Raw genomic sequence first — 14,970 nt, 5'->3', positions numbered from 1 at the left:
TTCATCAAAAATCTATAAACCATTGTCCTTTAAACGGCCAATAAAAGCAAAACTGCTCAGAGGGGACACAAGAACAGAAGAAGTAATGATCTAAAATGGCCCTGCAGGTTTAATATCAGGCTCTGCCCGACAACAGCAGAAGATCTGTTGTTTTCAGCCTCAGCATTTGTTAACAAGCTGACACAGGAACACATTCATTAGGCACCGTGGGATTATAAAGACACGACCAAACATGTCAAAATATCAAAGGACACGTCCTCCTCTGCAGTGGTGGCAGCTGCAGTCCAACACGCACACGTGTGCACACAGACAAATACACACAGCTGATCTCTTTTTTCTTAATAATTCTTCCTAGCAAGAACAATGTCAGGCAAACGGCCGATATCAAAAAAACAACTGTCTGTTCCCCTGTGAAACAGCCACACATCACACTGTCATAAGAAGACAGATTCTGAAATCTGATAGCCAGAAGAAAATCCAAGAAAACATAGTCACCTGAGGGCAAAGTGAGAGTCATGATGAGGTGAGAAGGAAAATTACATAAAAAAATGCTTCATTTTTAGCTCAAATTCAATCTATAACCTGCTGTCGCTTTCAAAAACTGCTCATTAAACTACTACTGAGCCATGTGACTTTTGTTCACAAGCCTTAATTGGCTGTTAATTGGTCTGAGGTGTGAAACAAAACAAAGCAGGTGCAAAAATGCAGCAAAGTCAACATCTCCGGCCTAGATCAGACCAGAAAATAAAAGCACACAAGCTCACAAGCACTCAGAAGGTATTCATCTGGATTTATAGAGCACAAATAAACACACACTTCAGGACTGGGCAAACATAAAAACGTAAAGGTTGTGGAACGGTAAAGACTCAGCCGTTCTCACTCTCAAAAAAGGGACATTATGGTACATTATTTTTCTATGAAAAACAGTTATGGAGTGAAGAAAATTAAGCTAATATGAACAATTGCCAGCACATCAGGCAGACTACAGGTGGCACGAAAGGAATGCTGCAGCAAAAAGTTCAAGTGAGCAAAGTTAAACGTGCTGTCACAAGACAGACTCCCTCATCTGTGTTTGAGGGGGGCTACATTAGCTACACAGTGGCCGAGGGGCTGCGTATATCTGTTTACCGAACACTTCAGATGGAACCGCACCCACTTCAAAATGACGAACGCCTCGACGGCTGCGCTCCAATTAAGCCTCTCAGTTGCTGTCATGCCAACTCTAGCAAGCTAAATCTTGTCTCATTGGTGGTCTAATAAACGGTAAATTCAACAAATTCAGTGGCCCACGTCACTATTTTCCAAGCTTATGCAGCTGTCATATTTCACAGGACGAATGCAGTTTCCACAGGAGCACAGTAAGGGTGTCTTCACATGGAAGTCGACGTGGTTTCATCTGAAGTGGGCTAGAAAAACGATTCACGACTGAGGGACCAACACTGATGATTTGTTCCCACCATTAAAAAAACCTTAAGTCGACGGTATGGAAGCATTGGGATTTACAAAGGGTCCAACATTTGCAATCTACTGCAACATGTTCAAGCTCAACATCCAACTACACATGCTCAATACACTCAGTAATACACTGAGTGATAACTAAACTAAAAATAATTTGAAAAAAGAACAAATGAAAAACAATAACAGAAAGGATTTTCTCCAGTCATGTGTAAAATTAGATGAATTATTTAAATATTAAAGATATTACTAAAAACGAATTTCAAAAATTAGGCATGGATGACAGAATATACTAACACAGTCTATTACATACATTAGTATAAAAAGTCAATCTTAATTTTATATTAATAATAATTACAATAACTGGACTCTTAAATATTAGTCATGACTGCAATGTCCAATCCAATTTTTCCTGAATCCCAAGCCTGTAAAAGGAGTTATGAGTGTGGAGGACCAGCTGACAGAGGATATATGGAGAACTCTTTATGAGCTTCACAGTTCACTATCTCTTCTATGACTCACAACTTAAGTCTCGCTGTCTTGAGACAATGTATTTTCCAGAAGTCCACACAGCGGAGCATATCACTGAAATGCTGGAAAACATGCTACAGGACTGGAGGATAAAGAACGAGACTCTGGGATTACAACAGACAAAGCCAGTAACGTGCAGAAAGCCTCTGAATGTTCCCTTATCTTTGCTTTTCTTAAACTAATCTGGCAATTTCCAGAGTCGTCAAGATGCAAAGAGTGTAATCCACGACCACAGCATGTCGACATTTGATGCAAGGATTCTCCTGAAGCTGGAAATGGAAACGAGGGCTTCAAAAGAAAGAGGCAGAACTGAACATCCCTGAGCATGCACTGATTCACACTGAGGTCACCAGGTGGGGATCCAGATTTGAAATGTTTTCCAGGTTCTTCCAGGTTCCAGGGCCATCTAGCAGGAGACAGATGCACATGGCCTCTCAGGCCTAAAGACAATGACATCACTGTTCTGGAGGAAGTAAGCCAGCTCCTTCTCCCTGTCCATGATTTCACTGATGTCCTGGCCTCAGAGAGACAGGTCGCACTGTCCTCCTGAAAGCCGGTCTCGGAGCAGCCCAGGTTTGATTCCAGCCTGGGCCCTAAATCAGATATGCCAAAAAATCTTAAAAAAGAACATATCCAGTTTTGTGTATCTGAAGTTTAAGGGAGCTTTGCTCAGAATCTGGATGGCTCAGTCAAGGCAAGCAGTGATGAAGCACTGACACTCACAACATCAGACCCTCCACACACAGCTGGACACTGACCCCCTGGCTTGGTGGAAGGCACATGTGGAAGAAATACCCGTGGCTTTCCAAAGTGGCCATGTACCTCTGTATTTCAGCTCTGCAGGGGACTGTTTTCTTAATCCCACTCTTGTCCACTCCTGCTAGATGTCTGACCATTACCGCCCACTCTGGCAGTGTGTGTTCCAGACCGCCCACTCCTGCCTGCAGCAAAGTTTAAAACGCCCGCTCCTGTGAGAGCAGCATTGGGTCCTGCAGGACAACTCTTTGATTTGAAATCACTTGGCTAAATGATTGTCCTTCATCATTATATCTTGTATGTGTATCCATGGCAACACCAACGAACGTGCCTGGGTTCAGTCTAGAGGACTTGCTTAATGTCCGATCTGTTCACATGGTGTTTATCCTCAATAAACTAGCAGTTATTTCCACACAGTGTGATTATTGACTCGCACATAAAGGAACTCATCTCTAAAATTTTCATATTTTGACCACTTGCTCCTGCTCACAGCAAAGTTTAAAGCACACACTCCAGCGAGAATTGCATTGGGTCCCGCTGGACTTGCAGGATCCAAATCCCTATGTGGCCCTCAGCTACAAGCAAGCCTTCAGAACGAGTGCTCGCTGTAGTCTGTGCTGTAATATCAACTGAAAGGACAGTAAATAATTGTGTCATTTGTAAGGACAGCCTTGATGCAGAACGTGGCCCGGCAGCCTTTGACTCTTTATTTTGTTCAGAGGGGAAATACTACAAACAAAAGCCAACTAGATCATTTTTTCAACCATGTTTCACAAGGACTCTCCTCAGGTCTGAAAGACACGTAGAGAAAATACAGAATATTTAGTAACATACTTGATGTGTCTGATGCAGACAGAGGTCCTGCTGGCTTTGCCTGCACTTGTTTAGTTCAAAAGGGACATACTGACGTGGAGGTAGCTTATATTTATTCAAAAGAGATACACAGACTTTTTGTTTATTTCTATTCATTATTTTGTGCTGTATAATCTAGCTACTGTCTTATTTCTGTTTTGAAAGGCAGCAACTGTTAAACAAAAAGCCAACAAAGGAACATTGAGGGGAGAAAAACATGATAAAAACTCTAATTAGAAATGCTCATGTGACTTCATACAGATTGTTGTGAAATAATTTAAAGTATTATATTCATGAAACCAGAATTTTTTCTCAGACTCTAATCGTACCATCAAAATCAACCACTAAGACACACTTTCATACACAAGCATACATAATGCAGCACATGCACACATGCATAGATAAACCTATTTGAATGCACTCATGGTCTCACACAGTCACATACTGCATGAACATGTAGACACACACATACGCGCATGCACACACACAGCCAGCTCCCTGCGGTGTGGTGGTGGAGCTCACCAGGTCGTCCAGGATGGTGACGGGGAAATCGAACATACACATCTTGACGGGCTGAGCGAGGGCTCTGTGCAGGTTGAACAGGGACTTGGTTTCCATGCTGCTCGCACCGCGGAGCCGCCGCTCGCACAATGAACGTACACCACCAAAAATAAAAAATAAAAATAAAATAAGGAAAGCAATCAAGGAGGAACTCCCCAAGCTGGCTGCTCGCTCGCTCTGCCTCTCGCCAAAGACTGCAAGGAATCCGTCTCAGAGAAAAAAGAGGAACCCCTCCACCTCCACCTCCTTCCTCCTCTTCTTCCCAGCCACCAACAACCCTGCACTCCCCTCGTTTCCCTCCCTCCTCTCCTCTTTCCTCCCCCCCTCCTTCCTCCCTCACCAGGGAACGTCTTAACTGTCAGCAGCTGCTCTCTCGTCTTTCCGTCTTCTGGAGGTATTGCCCAACACTCAGCTGTTGTGCTACAACCGCAGTGTGTTTGCTTTCTCTCTTCTCTTCTCTGTAACATTCAGGCTGAAGTGACTTGCCACAGTGGCTCTGCCAGACGACAAAAAAAAAAAACCTTGCCAAATGAAATGCAGCAGGTACAGAGAGCAGCTCTGAGTTGCCGTCTGACTCTCTTTTTCTTCATTATGCTGCAGCGATTTAATCAAGAGAGAGGGACCAGCTCTGTTTTGCTCCTGTAGTGCCAGACTGTCTGTGTGAGCCCATTAAAGATGAAGCAGGGTGACTGCCTCTGAGGCTGATGTATGAATCAGCCTCCCCGCTCATTAATGTTGCTGGTAAAACCAGACATTCTGGCAAGTTTCCAGCCCTCATCTGAAAATTGTTTTCTTTTGTGAATATCTGCTGGGACAGTAAAAGTGGCCACTGAAGTCTGAAAATCCTCCAGTCGCCCTCGTGCTGACTCCTGCCTTTCTACTGAGCGCTACTGAATCTGTGATGGTGTTTGGAAAGTCATGGCTGTACAGCACCTGCCTCACACTCAGAGACCACCTGTCAGTCGATCAGTGTGGGTTGCCTGTGCTACCTTTTTCCATGGATGCTTGATGTTTACATTTTGCACTTAGTTAGACAGCACTCCTCTATTTCTCTGTTAAGCCGATTGCTGTCCATGCTAGCATTATATTGAGTCACTTTCAATTTAGCTTACTGCGAATATGTCCTGTTTAAAGGTACCCTGTCGCGCTACGGAGTGATGTTGTGATGAGCGGGTCCCAGTTTGTTTCTATTGTAGGTTGATGTAAAACATATTGCTGCCGATGGTTTCACACCATTCCACCGATTGTTGGTCGTAATGTGCCAAGAAGCAAAGCAATGTGCCGGCGAAAGTCAAAGAAGAAGATAAGTGGTAGTCGACAAACATGGACGTGAAGAATTAATTAATTGATTAGAATGTAAGTGTTTCATGAGACACAAAGGTAATAGCAAATCCTCTGAAGTCAGCAATCCAAAGTAATAAAATACTACGTTTATATACACACTAATGTACTCAAGCTTCCTGAAGGAACACAATGTCTTCCACTCACTTTAGGTTTTAGGTGATACACATAAAACTCACAGGGTCAGAACTGATAGTTTGGGTCAATATATCACCAACATCATACTGGGTGAACTTAACCCAGTGCCAGCACCGAGGAAACCACCAAAGGAGGCTGTTTTGACCCTGTGCTACATGTGCTACTACTATTAATCAATAATGTGTGTTTCCTTTCAAGTTTTGAATCATGTGCACATTGTTCTGTGGCACCATCAACACCTTTGTGACAGTTTTAAAGTACATCTTCTGGGTCAAAACAACCCACCGCTGTCAGAGACTTTTTCCTGTGGAGGAGCGACTGACCCACCAGGTGTTCATTCAGCAGTAAATGCTAAAGCTTTCAAGATGAATCACTAAGCACTGCTGATGAATATGGAAATGTCACCGATTATCATTTTAAATGTGCAGAAGTCACACGTCTGAGTGCGAGTGGTGTTTGTGTGAATGTGTCTGCTCATCTATGTTGATCTCTCAGCTGTGTTGCCTTGAATCGACAACTCCTCTGATAATCAAACCATCCTTGTAGTAATGTTTAAAGCAAAATGTCCAACAGTTGCTCCCAGCTCCTCATGTCTGATGATCCTGTCACACATGACAGTCAACTTGTGAATCTTCTTCACAATTAGTTGAGTAAAACAAGGTTTTTGAGCATGTCACCGTGCACCGTTTCTCACTATGGTCTGGCATTTTACAGATGACATGGTTCATTTTTACAAGCCATGGTTAACACTGTTTGTCATCACGGCAAAATGTGGCCCTGGACACACCTGTTTTAGAGGGAACTACCACAGAAATGGTTTTGAGTACTTAGCCAAGTGTTTCTATGTCAGTTTGTGGACAGATTTTGTCAATGCAATAGATTCACAACCGTGCAAGATGAATGAATGAGTGGTCATGTAGTGATGACTACTGAGTATGTTCAGCATGCTGACGGGCTTCACAGCTGGTGTTATGCCAGATGAAGATGGCCTCTAGTATTTCTCAATCTATATAAATTAGTCAATTCAACTATGCAAATAATGATTAACTGCAGCCCTTTACACAACTTAACCTTTTAGAGAGTGCAAGTGTTATTCATTTTATAAAAGCCAACAGGTTTAAATCCAGTCCCTCGGCCACACTCAAAGCATGCAGGCGACTGTGAGATGCTGCTTGTTTTGCAGCCACTTTACCCATTTGTAAAAAGCAAGTACATCAGTTTGATTCTAGTTTCATTCTCCAAGTACAACACACAGACTACATTTCATAACTATGAGCTTTCTTTGCTCATTGGCAAACACACACTGCAACACTTCCATCACACTCCTGCTATCAGGAAGGTAACAAAAGGCTGAACTGAGGCTTCCGGCTGCATCTGAAGAGAAACACAACCTTTACACAACATTCACCTTGGCCATTCACTGACTGTTCTCAGGCTGCATTAGACATTTTTCTGTGATGTGTGGGTGAGGAGTTCCCCACAGCTGCACGACTAATTTCCTCAGAAATAGTGACATTTCGATATCTTCTTTATCGTCTTTGCAGCCTGCATCTGAAGGCTCAAACAGCCTCTTTGCAAACTCTCAAATATATTTCTGATCAACCTCTTCATATGTAGGCCACACAGCTTTCACCTCAAATGGCTGAAATGGTGACAGAAAGGAAGTCAATTTGCTTTGACCTGAAAAACAATCTGCCTCAGAGCTGTGACAACGTGGCTGTATTTTACTTGTGAAAGCCTCTGTGGTTTTATTTTATGTCACCTATCACACACGTCGCACTGTCAGTGCTCACGCTACTTTGACCACTCTGCTTCTGTGTTTCATCATCGTGCAAACATGCTGAACTATACTGAGTGTCAACAACCATGCTGGGTAATTGTTAACTTTGGGGAAATACTGCACATTGCACAATACAACCTGATGATCCTGCAAAATAAGCAAAAGCATCGTGCTCACTCATTCCTCATTTTAAAGCTTGTCTTCCTTTGCTCAGCTAATATTTGCATATTTACAGGACAGTCAGTCCAAATATTTTACGTGGGTTCTGGCTATAAGTCCAAGCTTGTAGTCTCCGGGAATTTACACAGGGAACAAAGGCAGACTTCAACCCTGATTCAGATGCAAATGGTGTTTGAAGTCGAGAATTAAAAGTACGACAGTGTGTGAAGATGGAGTGCTGCTGCTTTCAAAAGGACAGAGACAGTAGAAGAAGAAGAAGAGAGTGCAGCTGAAGGAAAAGCGCCTCAGACACCACTGGGAACTGCTTTCAGATGCAGAGGCCGTCCCACAGCTGAATACTGTAGGAGAGCCGTTGTCATGGAAACAGGGAGGCAAAGCCGGCTCTTCATAGGGCTATATAAGACCAACCCCTCCCCCCTCCGCTCCTCTCTTCCTCCTCTACAGATACCGAGCCAGGACAGGAAGCCTGACTGTAACCTGCGGGTCGGCTTCCTGTGGCCTGAGACAAAGGCAGGACGGGCGGTGCAGGTACACAAGAGGTCAGTTCATCTGCGACACGTGACGGTCACCTGTCGTCCCTGCTCTCAGCGCACAGTACGATCTTGTCCGGTTAAATGCTGCTTCAAGGCGATGATGAGGCACTGTTATCTTAGGAGAACATGCAACAGGAGGATCAGGTCGACAACAACACCGCTGGCTGTGAGAAGACGTGGGGACGTGAAACTTATCGTACATGCCATCCAGCTCAGTGTTTGCTCAGCTCAGATTTTATCTTGTGTTTGTCAGCACAGCTGCTTGCTTTTGTTCTCGTAAAGGCTGCTTTGGTGAAGAAACCTCCCAAATGCAGCACGGTCAGAAGAATAATGTTATAATCTTATGATACATTAAACACATGTTATTGTTGTCTCTATTGATCATTATTAAAAATACCGCAGTCAAAGAAGTGTTAAAAATGTTTGTTCTGACCACACAATACTCAAAAACCCAAACACATCCAATCTGATATCTCAGAGATGTAAGAAAACCAGCAAGTGCTCATCATGTCATTACACCTTTTAGTAAGGAGGTAAAGGATCAAGGCCATGTTTAATCCCAACATCAATGATAATGTTGCCATACACACACACACACACACACACACACACACACACACACACACACACACACACACAGAGTTATGTTGACCTCAGTCCCTGTACCAACATTTCATTTTAAAGCCATTATTGCCTAATACTGATGGGCTGGGCAATATGTTGGGAGACATGTGCGAGCGGTGAGTTCACTGCGTTTATTTATTAGTCGAATAAACAAACAAAGAACACTCACAAAGAGTCAAACAATCCCCAACCCTGTTTTGTTCGAATCTTATCGAGCACATCCTGTTCCCTGAACAAGAGTCTCTCCCTTACTCTTTAGAGGCAGACCATTAGTGAAATAAAATGACACTAAAAACACCCAAAAAAGAGAAATCGGAGATGTACTCAATCAGTCACCAATAGCCCATATATTTGTCTGAGCCTAATAGGATGGCTGGCATACTGTACTGAACCACCTAAAATCATTACATAATCTATCAGCAGGCTGCTTTAATTCATTTTGATCCAATGGTTTCAACCAGATCTTGAAAGCGAAATGCAATTCTTCTGCAGCATTACCTCAGACTTTTTTTTAATCACACCTCGTGTGTCAGAGCAGAGAGAACAGACACATGAAGAGATTTCATCCCTCTCTCTCACTGACAGCCTGTTTTGTATCCTGAACAGAAAAAAAACACCTCAAAAACTGAAAAAATCAATAAAAAGTGCGAATGAGCAGCAGCCAGACTTCATGTTTCTGGCCTGCAGAGACTGAGTCTGGATGGAAAACTCGCCTCCAGTCAGCACGAACACGCCTGCAAATGATTACAGTGTCTACACACACAAATCCGATCCGGTCACTTGGAAATTACAAACGTGGCCGGTCGGCTTTAAAGAGCAGATTTGAAAAACAAATTAGAGCTGTTTGCTGACTGAACAAACGGCTGACGGGAAAGGAAAAAGCAGAGCAGACCAGTCTGACGGTGAAATACTCAGAACTGCTCAGCAACAAGTCCAAATGTTGCACAGCGCCTGCATATTGCAACACTGTTCATACATTTCTCCACAGTACAAAAAATGCTTCTGACAAGAGACTTCAAGGACAGGCCCTTCCTCCACACACACACACACACACACACACACACACACACACACACACACACACACACACAACTAATGCTTCTGGAGAAAAAAAAGCAGAAAAAGAAAAACCCTCGGGACTAAAAAAGTGGAGAAAAAATGTCTGATTCTTGTCACATTCCATCAGACAAAGACGTCAGATATGCTTGGAGTGAAGTCAAGCTTCAAGAACAGAGTGGTTTCTGGAGCGCCGTGCAGAAAATGGAGCGCCGTGGCAGCGGCAGAAAAGCTACGATTCCTACTACAGTGAAAGAAAGGAAAATAAATGTTTCAACAGAGGATAAACATCAATAATACCAGGGAGAGGAAACGGGATTGACGTGGAGGGGAGACAAGAAGAATAAGAAATGGTTGTTTACAGTGAAATCCAGGCAATGTGTGTGAGAGCTGCTGCGTGTGTGCACGCGTGTGTGTGTGTTGAGGGTTAAATAGACCCTTTAAACAGAGGCAGCGGGAAGCCTCACATCCTGAAGCAGCCACTCTCATCCTGCTCGCCTCTCAGAGAAAGCTCAGAGACGACCTTTGACACCGATTCATCATGTTTACTCCATGAGCTGTGTTGGAACAAACCTTGCAGAGTTGATAAACGCTGAGTTACGAGCAAAATATTTACGTTTTCTATTAAAACTTAAAGAACATTATTAGCTTTGATATTTTACACCGAGTAGACAAGAGAGGAAAATAAATATGACACATAAACTGTTTGTACTTCACTCTCTCAGATTGATTTGTTATTTCCTGCTGATGTGAAGTGACGACACTAGTGAACCCTCAGTGTCCGCACTCCTTCATCAACTCAGTTCAACCCTCAGCTTGTTGTTTTAGCTCATCATATGGCATATATTGAGAAAAATATGCAGTTAAGAAGCGTTAAAAATATGTCCTATTCCCTACAGGCCAAAAATCATCTATGCAATATCTGTTTAACAATCTACAGCAGTGGTTTTCAACCTGCCAGAGACTCACTGAAGGGGTCACAAGACAAATTGCAGTGGTTCCCAGGTGATGAAAGGGATGAGAGAGAGAGAGAGAGAGAGAGAGAGAGAGAGAGAGAGAGAGAGAGAGAGAGAGAGAGAGAGAGGAGAAAACATAGTTCTCAAGATCAAAATTATTGAATTTTTTCCAACTTTTCTCATATCTTTGCTATTTGTCTGTGAATTACAAGATAGTAATTAAAATTTCAACAAAACCATACTGTGATGACGTGATCTTGTTCAAGCTGGCGCACAGAATATGGCCTCGTGTGATTCTTTACTTAGAATGACGGTCACTGCTTAGATAAGATTTCACATATATTTGTCATACTGTGATATAACAGAAAAAAGCCAGTGCGGGACATTTACAAATAAACGAACGCAATGTGGCGCAACCATAACAACGGAGTAGGCTACTGCAACTAGGAGTAGGGCAGAGCCTATGGCGTCATAAGCACTTTAAGAGTGCTTGTGTAATTACTCTCGCTGCCAGAAGGGGGAGACAAAGGCCCTGCACTAAGGGCGTAATATTGTCGTACTGATTCCAATCCAGCCAACCACACCACCGACGTCTCAAAGGCACTTTAAAGGCTGTTTAAAATTGTTTAACTGTGTCCTAAAACCAGAAAAGGACAGAATGACAAGATTAGTTGAATAGGGGACAAACACGTAGTATTAAGGAAATCTTAAGTGTTGTAAAATTCCAAACTCATATGTAGCTGAAAAACTAAACCGTATCAAGCTAAGCCTGAAAAACTGCACTTCATTGGTCTTTTTCCTGACTTGATAACAATTCATCCATCCATTGTCTACACTCACTTACTCATTCACTTATCCATTCACTCATTCATTCACACCTACAGGACCTTCAGATTTTCCAGTTCACTTCATCTGCATGTCTTTGGACTGCAGGAGAAGAAACTCCATGTAGAAAAAATCCATCAATAATCAACAATTAATAGAAATTGATTCATTTCCTGCTGAGGACTTAATGGTTTCATCGACTATGCATTTCCCGGGGGACAGCAGCAACACAACAATCGTCTTCCTAAACCTCCACCAGGATCTCCTCTGGTCCTTGTTCGAGGCAGACACACCTCACATCTCTGGAGCTGTGATGTATTATTGATGTGTCAGCTTTTGTTTATGGTCACTGATGCTGCTGTACAAGAGGAAGTAACCCCCTTAATGCTTAACCAAATACTTCCAATAAATCATGTAGGACAACAAAACTATGGCAATCATGCTCACAAGATCCAAAAGTGATGTTATCACGTCATCAAATGTGTGTGGATTTGTCCCCATGACTGCTTAAAAAACAAACATACAATTAACAAATGATGTAAAACACAGTAAAGCAGCAGATCCTCACAATAAAGAAGCCGAAACCAGTTTTTTTATTTGATAAATGACTGAAGTGCTTAATCACTTGAGTTCTGTAGGGATTAGTTGATTAATCACTTAATCAACCGACAGAAAATTAACCAACAACAATTTTTAACAGATTAATGTGGAGAAAAAAATGCCAAAATCCTTTATTCCAGGTTCTCAAATGTGAAGATTTACAGGTTTTCTCTGTTCGATATCATTTTGAAAAAAAAAAACAACCTGACTCGTGGTGATCAATAATTTAGATCATTACAGCACAGGCAACAGTATCTGAATACAATTAAGACTACTGCTGAAGAACAGAAAATTAAGAGAAAAAAAAAAAGAAAATTGGTTGTTTAATTTATAAAGGCAATAATTTAAATTATCTTCTATTGGTTAAAGCTTCTCAAATGTGATGATCTGCTGCTTCTCCCTGTTTTATATGATTGTAAATTGAGTATCTATGGTTTTCAAAGTGTTGCTCACAGAAACCTAAGACACCAAAGACGTCACCTTGGGCAATGGGAACGTGCAGTGACTAAACAGTTAAACAATAAATCAGACAAATGCTAGAGAGTTTGATCAAAGATTAAAATTAATATTGCGGCTTACTGTCAGACAACCAAAAACACATCCATGATGCTGTTTAATCTGTTCCCACTTTGGACATGTGATGCCTGAGCCAAAAAAAAAAAAGACTCCAATGCCAAACTGTGCAGTTTAAACGCCTTCACTTTTCTCTAAAACAAGCTGGACAGACAGGGGGAGAGAGAGGTTGGCTTAAAGCGGAGAGAGAGAGAGAGAGAGAGAGAGAGAGAGAGAGAGAGAGAGAGAGAGAGAGAGAGAGCTGGGAGGAATGTTATAATGAGGGGAAATATGTGCAGCAGGGTCATCAATAGAAAAGGTATTGATCACCTGACGTATTACTGCACAAATCCACCTTGAAGCACGTCCGTTTTGTCGAACACAAGCTGTGAAAGGAGTCTAATTAGCGTTTAATTACAAATATGTAAATGAGCCCAGGTGTGCATCTGAATATGAACCCACTGACTTCACGCACTCGGCTGATTTCTTACCTGTTTTTCCAGCATGATCATTCTCTCAGTATCATGACCTTCATGGAGTGTGTATCCATGCGAGTTCAGGTTCACCGTCAGGCACACTCTGCCTCAGCCTGCATCTTGTTCTTCACGGACGAGCGAGAAAAAAATTAACGAATTTAAAAAAAGAAAAAAAAAGAAAAAGGGTTAGCTAACAAACGTTAACGCTGGAGAGCTAGTAAACAACTGCGGTGCTTTATCCTTGAGAGAAATGTCCTCACTGACTCCAGCATGTCTCGACATCAATGTAAAAAGCCATTAGGGAGTGTTTATTCATGGAGGAAAACACCACATCGGTCAGTGAACGGGGGAAGGAAAAAAACAACCCACTGAGGGCTAGCTAACGTTAGCGTGCTAGCGCTAGCCAGCTAAACCCAGCGATGATCAAAATTTGATTTGTCTCCTCGTGCCTTCATCCATCGCCGCCCCGCTCCCTTCCAGTCACGCTCGAAAAAATAGCGCGGAGAGGTCTTCTCTGGCACGGGTTCTCAAATCCCCGCCGTGGCTCGACGACGGCATCCCAGCGAGGAGTGGTCAGTCCGGGGAAGATGTGGTGATTCGACCACTGTTACACTGATGCTTAAATGGATGCTGCTGCTGGAGGGGGAATCTCCGCTTTCACTCAGTCAAGACGCTGCTGCTGCTGCTGCCGCTGCTGCGGAGGGAAGAATAAGAGCATCTCAGAACAACGACGCTCTTGAACGCGCCACGCGTAGAACGACGCATAGGCGAGGGAGACGCTCTTGAACAGACTTCTCATCAATTTTAACACATGCTATTAATTCTTAAAACTTTTTAAAACCTTTTTTTCCACGATAATTTTTATTCTTTATTTATTTTTTATTTTCAAAACGGCTGTAACTAATTCCTAATTATCACTCTAAAGAACAATGACAAGACTGTAATTATAATTCTTGACCTTGAAAATAGCCCACCCACCACCCCCCCAAAAAATCTTATTTTAAGGTGCACTTACAAACTTTGTAAGTTTGTTGTTTGTCCAAAAGAAGTATTTTACATATCATAATGATATATTAGTTGTGAATAATTTATTCAAAATGTTCTCAAATGTGACACTGTACTATTTGTAACTTTGATGTGTTTCAAATGAAATATTAGAACCAGGACAAACTGGAGGGTTTGTACATCCCATCTGCCCAAATGCCTCAGGATCCAACAGGAAGAACTGGAAGACTTCACCAAGGAGAGGAGCGTCTGTTCTAACTCAGCTGTAGCACCACCATCTGCACCCTGATTAATAGCAGTAAATAAATTCATGGATAAAACATGTAAATCTAAAAAAAATATTGAAATATTAACAGTATGAGAATTAAATATAAAAACAAAACCCACTTTCAGCCAGGTTATCTCAGCATGGGGTGGACAAAGTGAAACCTGTACAATCAATGAAAATGCTATTTTCTTTAAGACCGTGTCAGGGTTTTTTAATTCAGCTACATTATACGATAACTTTAGTAATATTGTAAACTCTGCCTATTTTTATTAGCAGGTGTGGCTAATGTGTTGGTCTTGTGTGGAGGGGCCAGAGGTACTGAAAAGATGAGTCAATTACTCAAGTAGTTGACAATTTTGATCATTAATGAACTGTTTTGGTGATTCATCAAGCAGAAAAGTCACTAATTATCTGGTTCCAGCTTCTCAAATGAGACGATTTGTGGCTTTTCTGTTTTCTTTGGTTGTAAGTTGAATATGTT

The 14,970-nt window shown here is 42.1% G+C and overlaps 1 protein-coding gene across 3 annotated transcripts in view; it reads right to left on the bottom strand.

Moving 5' to 3' along the window:
* The window catches only part of LOC139332432 (ral guanine nucleotide dissociation stimulator-like), a 50,955-nt gene extending 37,013 nt beyond the window's left edge, over nucleotides 1–13,942 (bottom strand). For 2 of the 3 annotated variants that reach the window (XM_070964391.1, XM_070964393.1), the window contains exon 1: nucleotides 13,232–13,942. In XM_070964391.1, the coding sequence (XP_070820492.1) occupies nucleotides 13,232–13,252 (21 nt within the window). In that variant the 5' untranslated portion in view covers nucleotides 13,253–13,942. Of the gene's footprint in view, nucleotides 1–4,116; nucleotides 4,440–13,231 lie in introns of those variants that run through there. The other variant, XM_070964390.1, reaches the window with a different exon arrangement.
* Nucleotides 13,943–14,970: the final 1,028 nt, after the last annotated feature.

The sequence above is a fragment of the Chaetodon trifascialis genome, chromosome 6 (assembly GCF_039877785.1).
Source record: "Chaetodon trifascialis isolate fChaTrf1 chromosome 6, fChaTrf1.hap1, whole genome shotgun sequence".
NCBI lineage: Eukaryota > Metazoa > Chordata > Actinopteri > Chaetodontiformes > Chaetodontidae > Chaetodon > Chaetodon trifascialis.
Note: the sequence above shows the minus strand (reverse complement) of the source record. Positions and strands in the feature narration are given on the sequence as shown.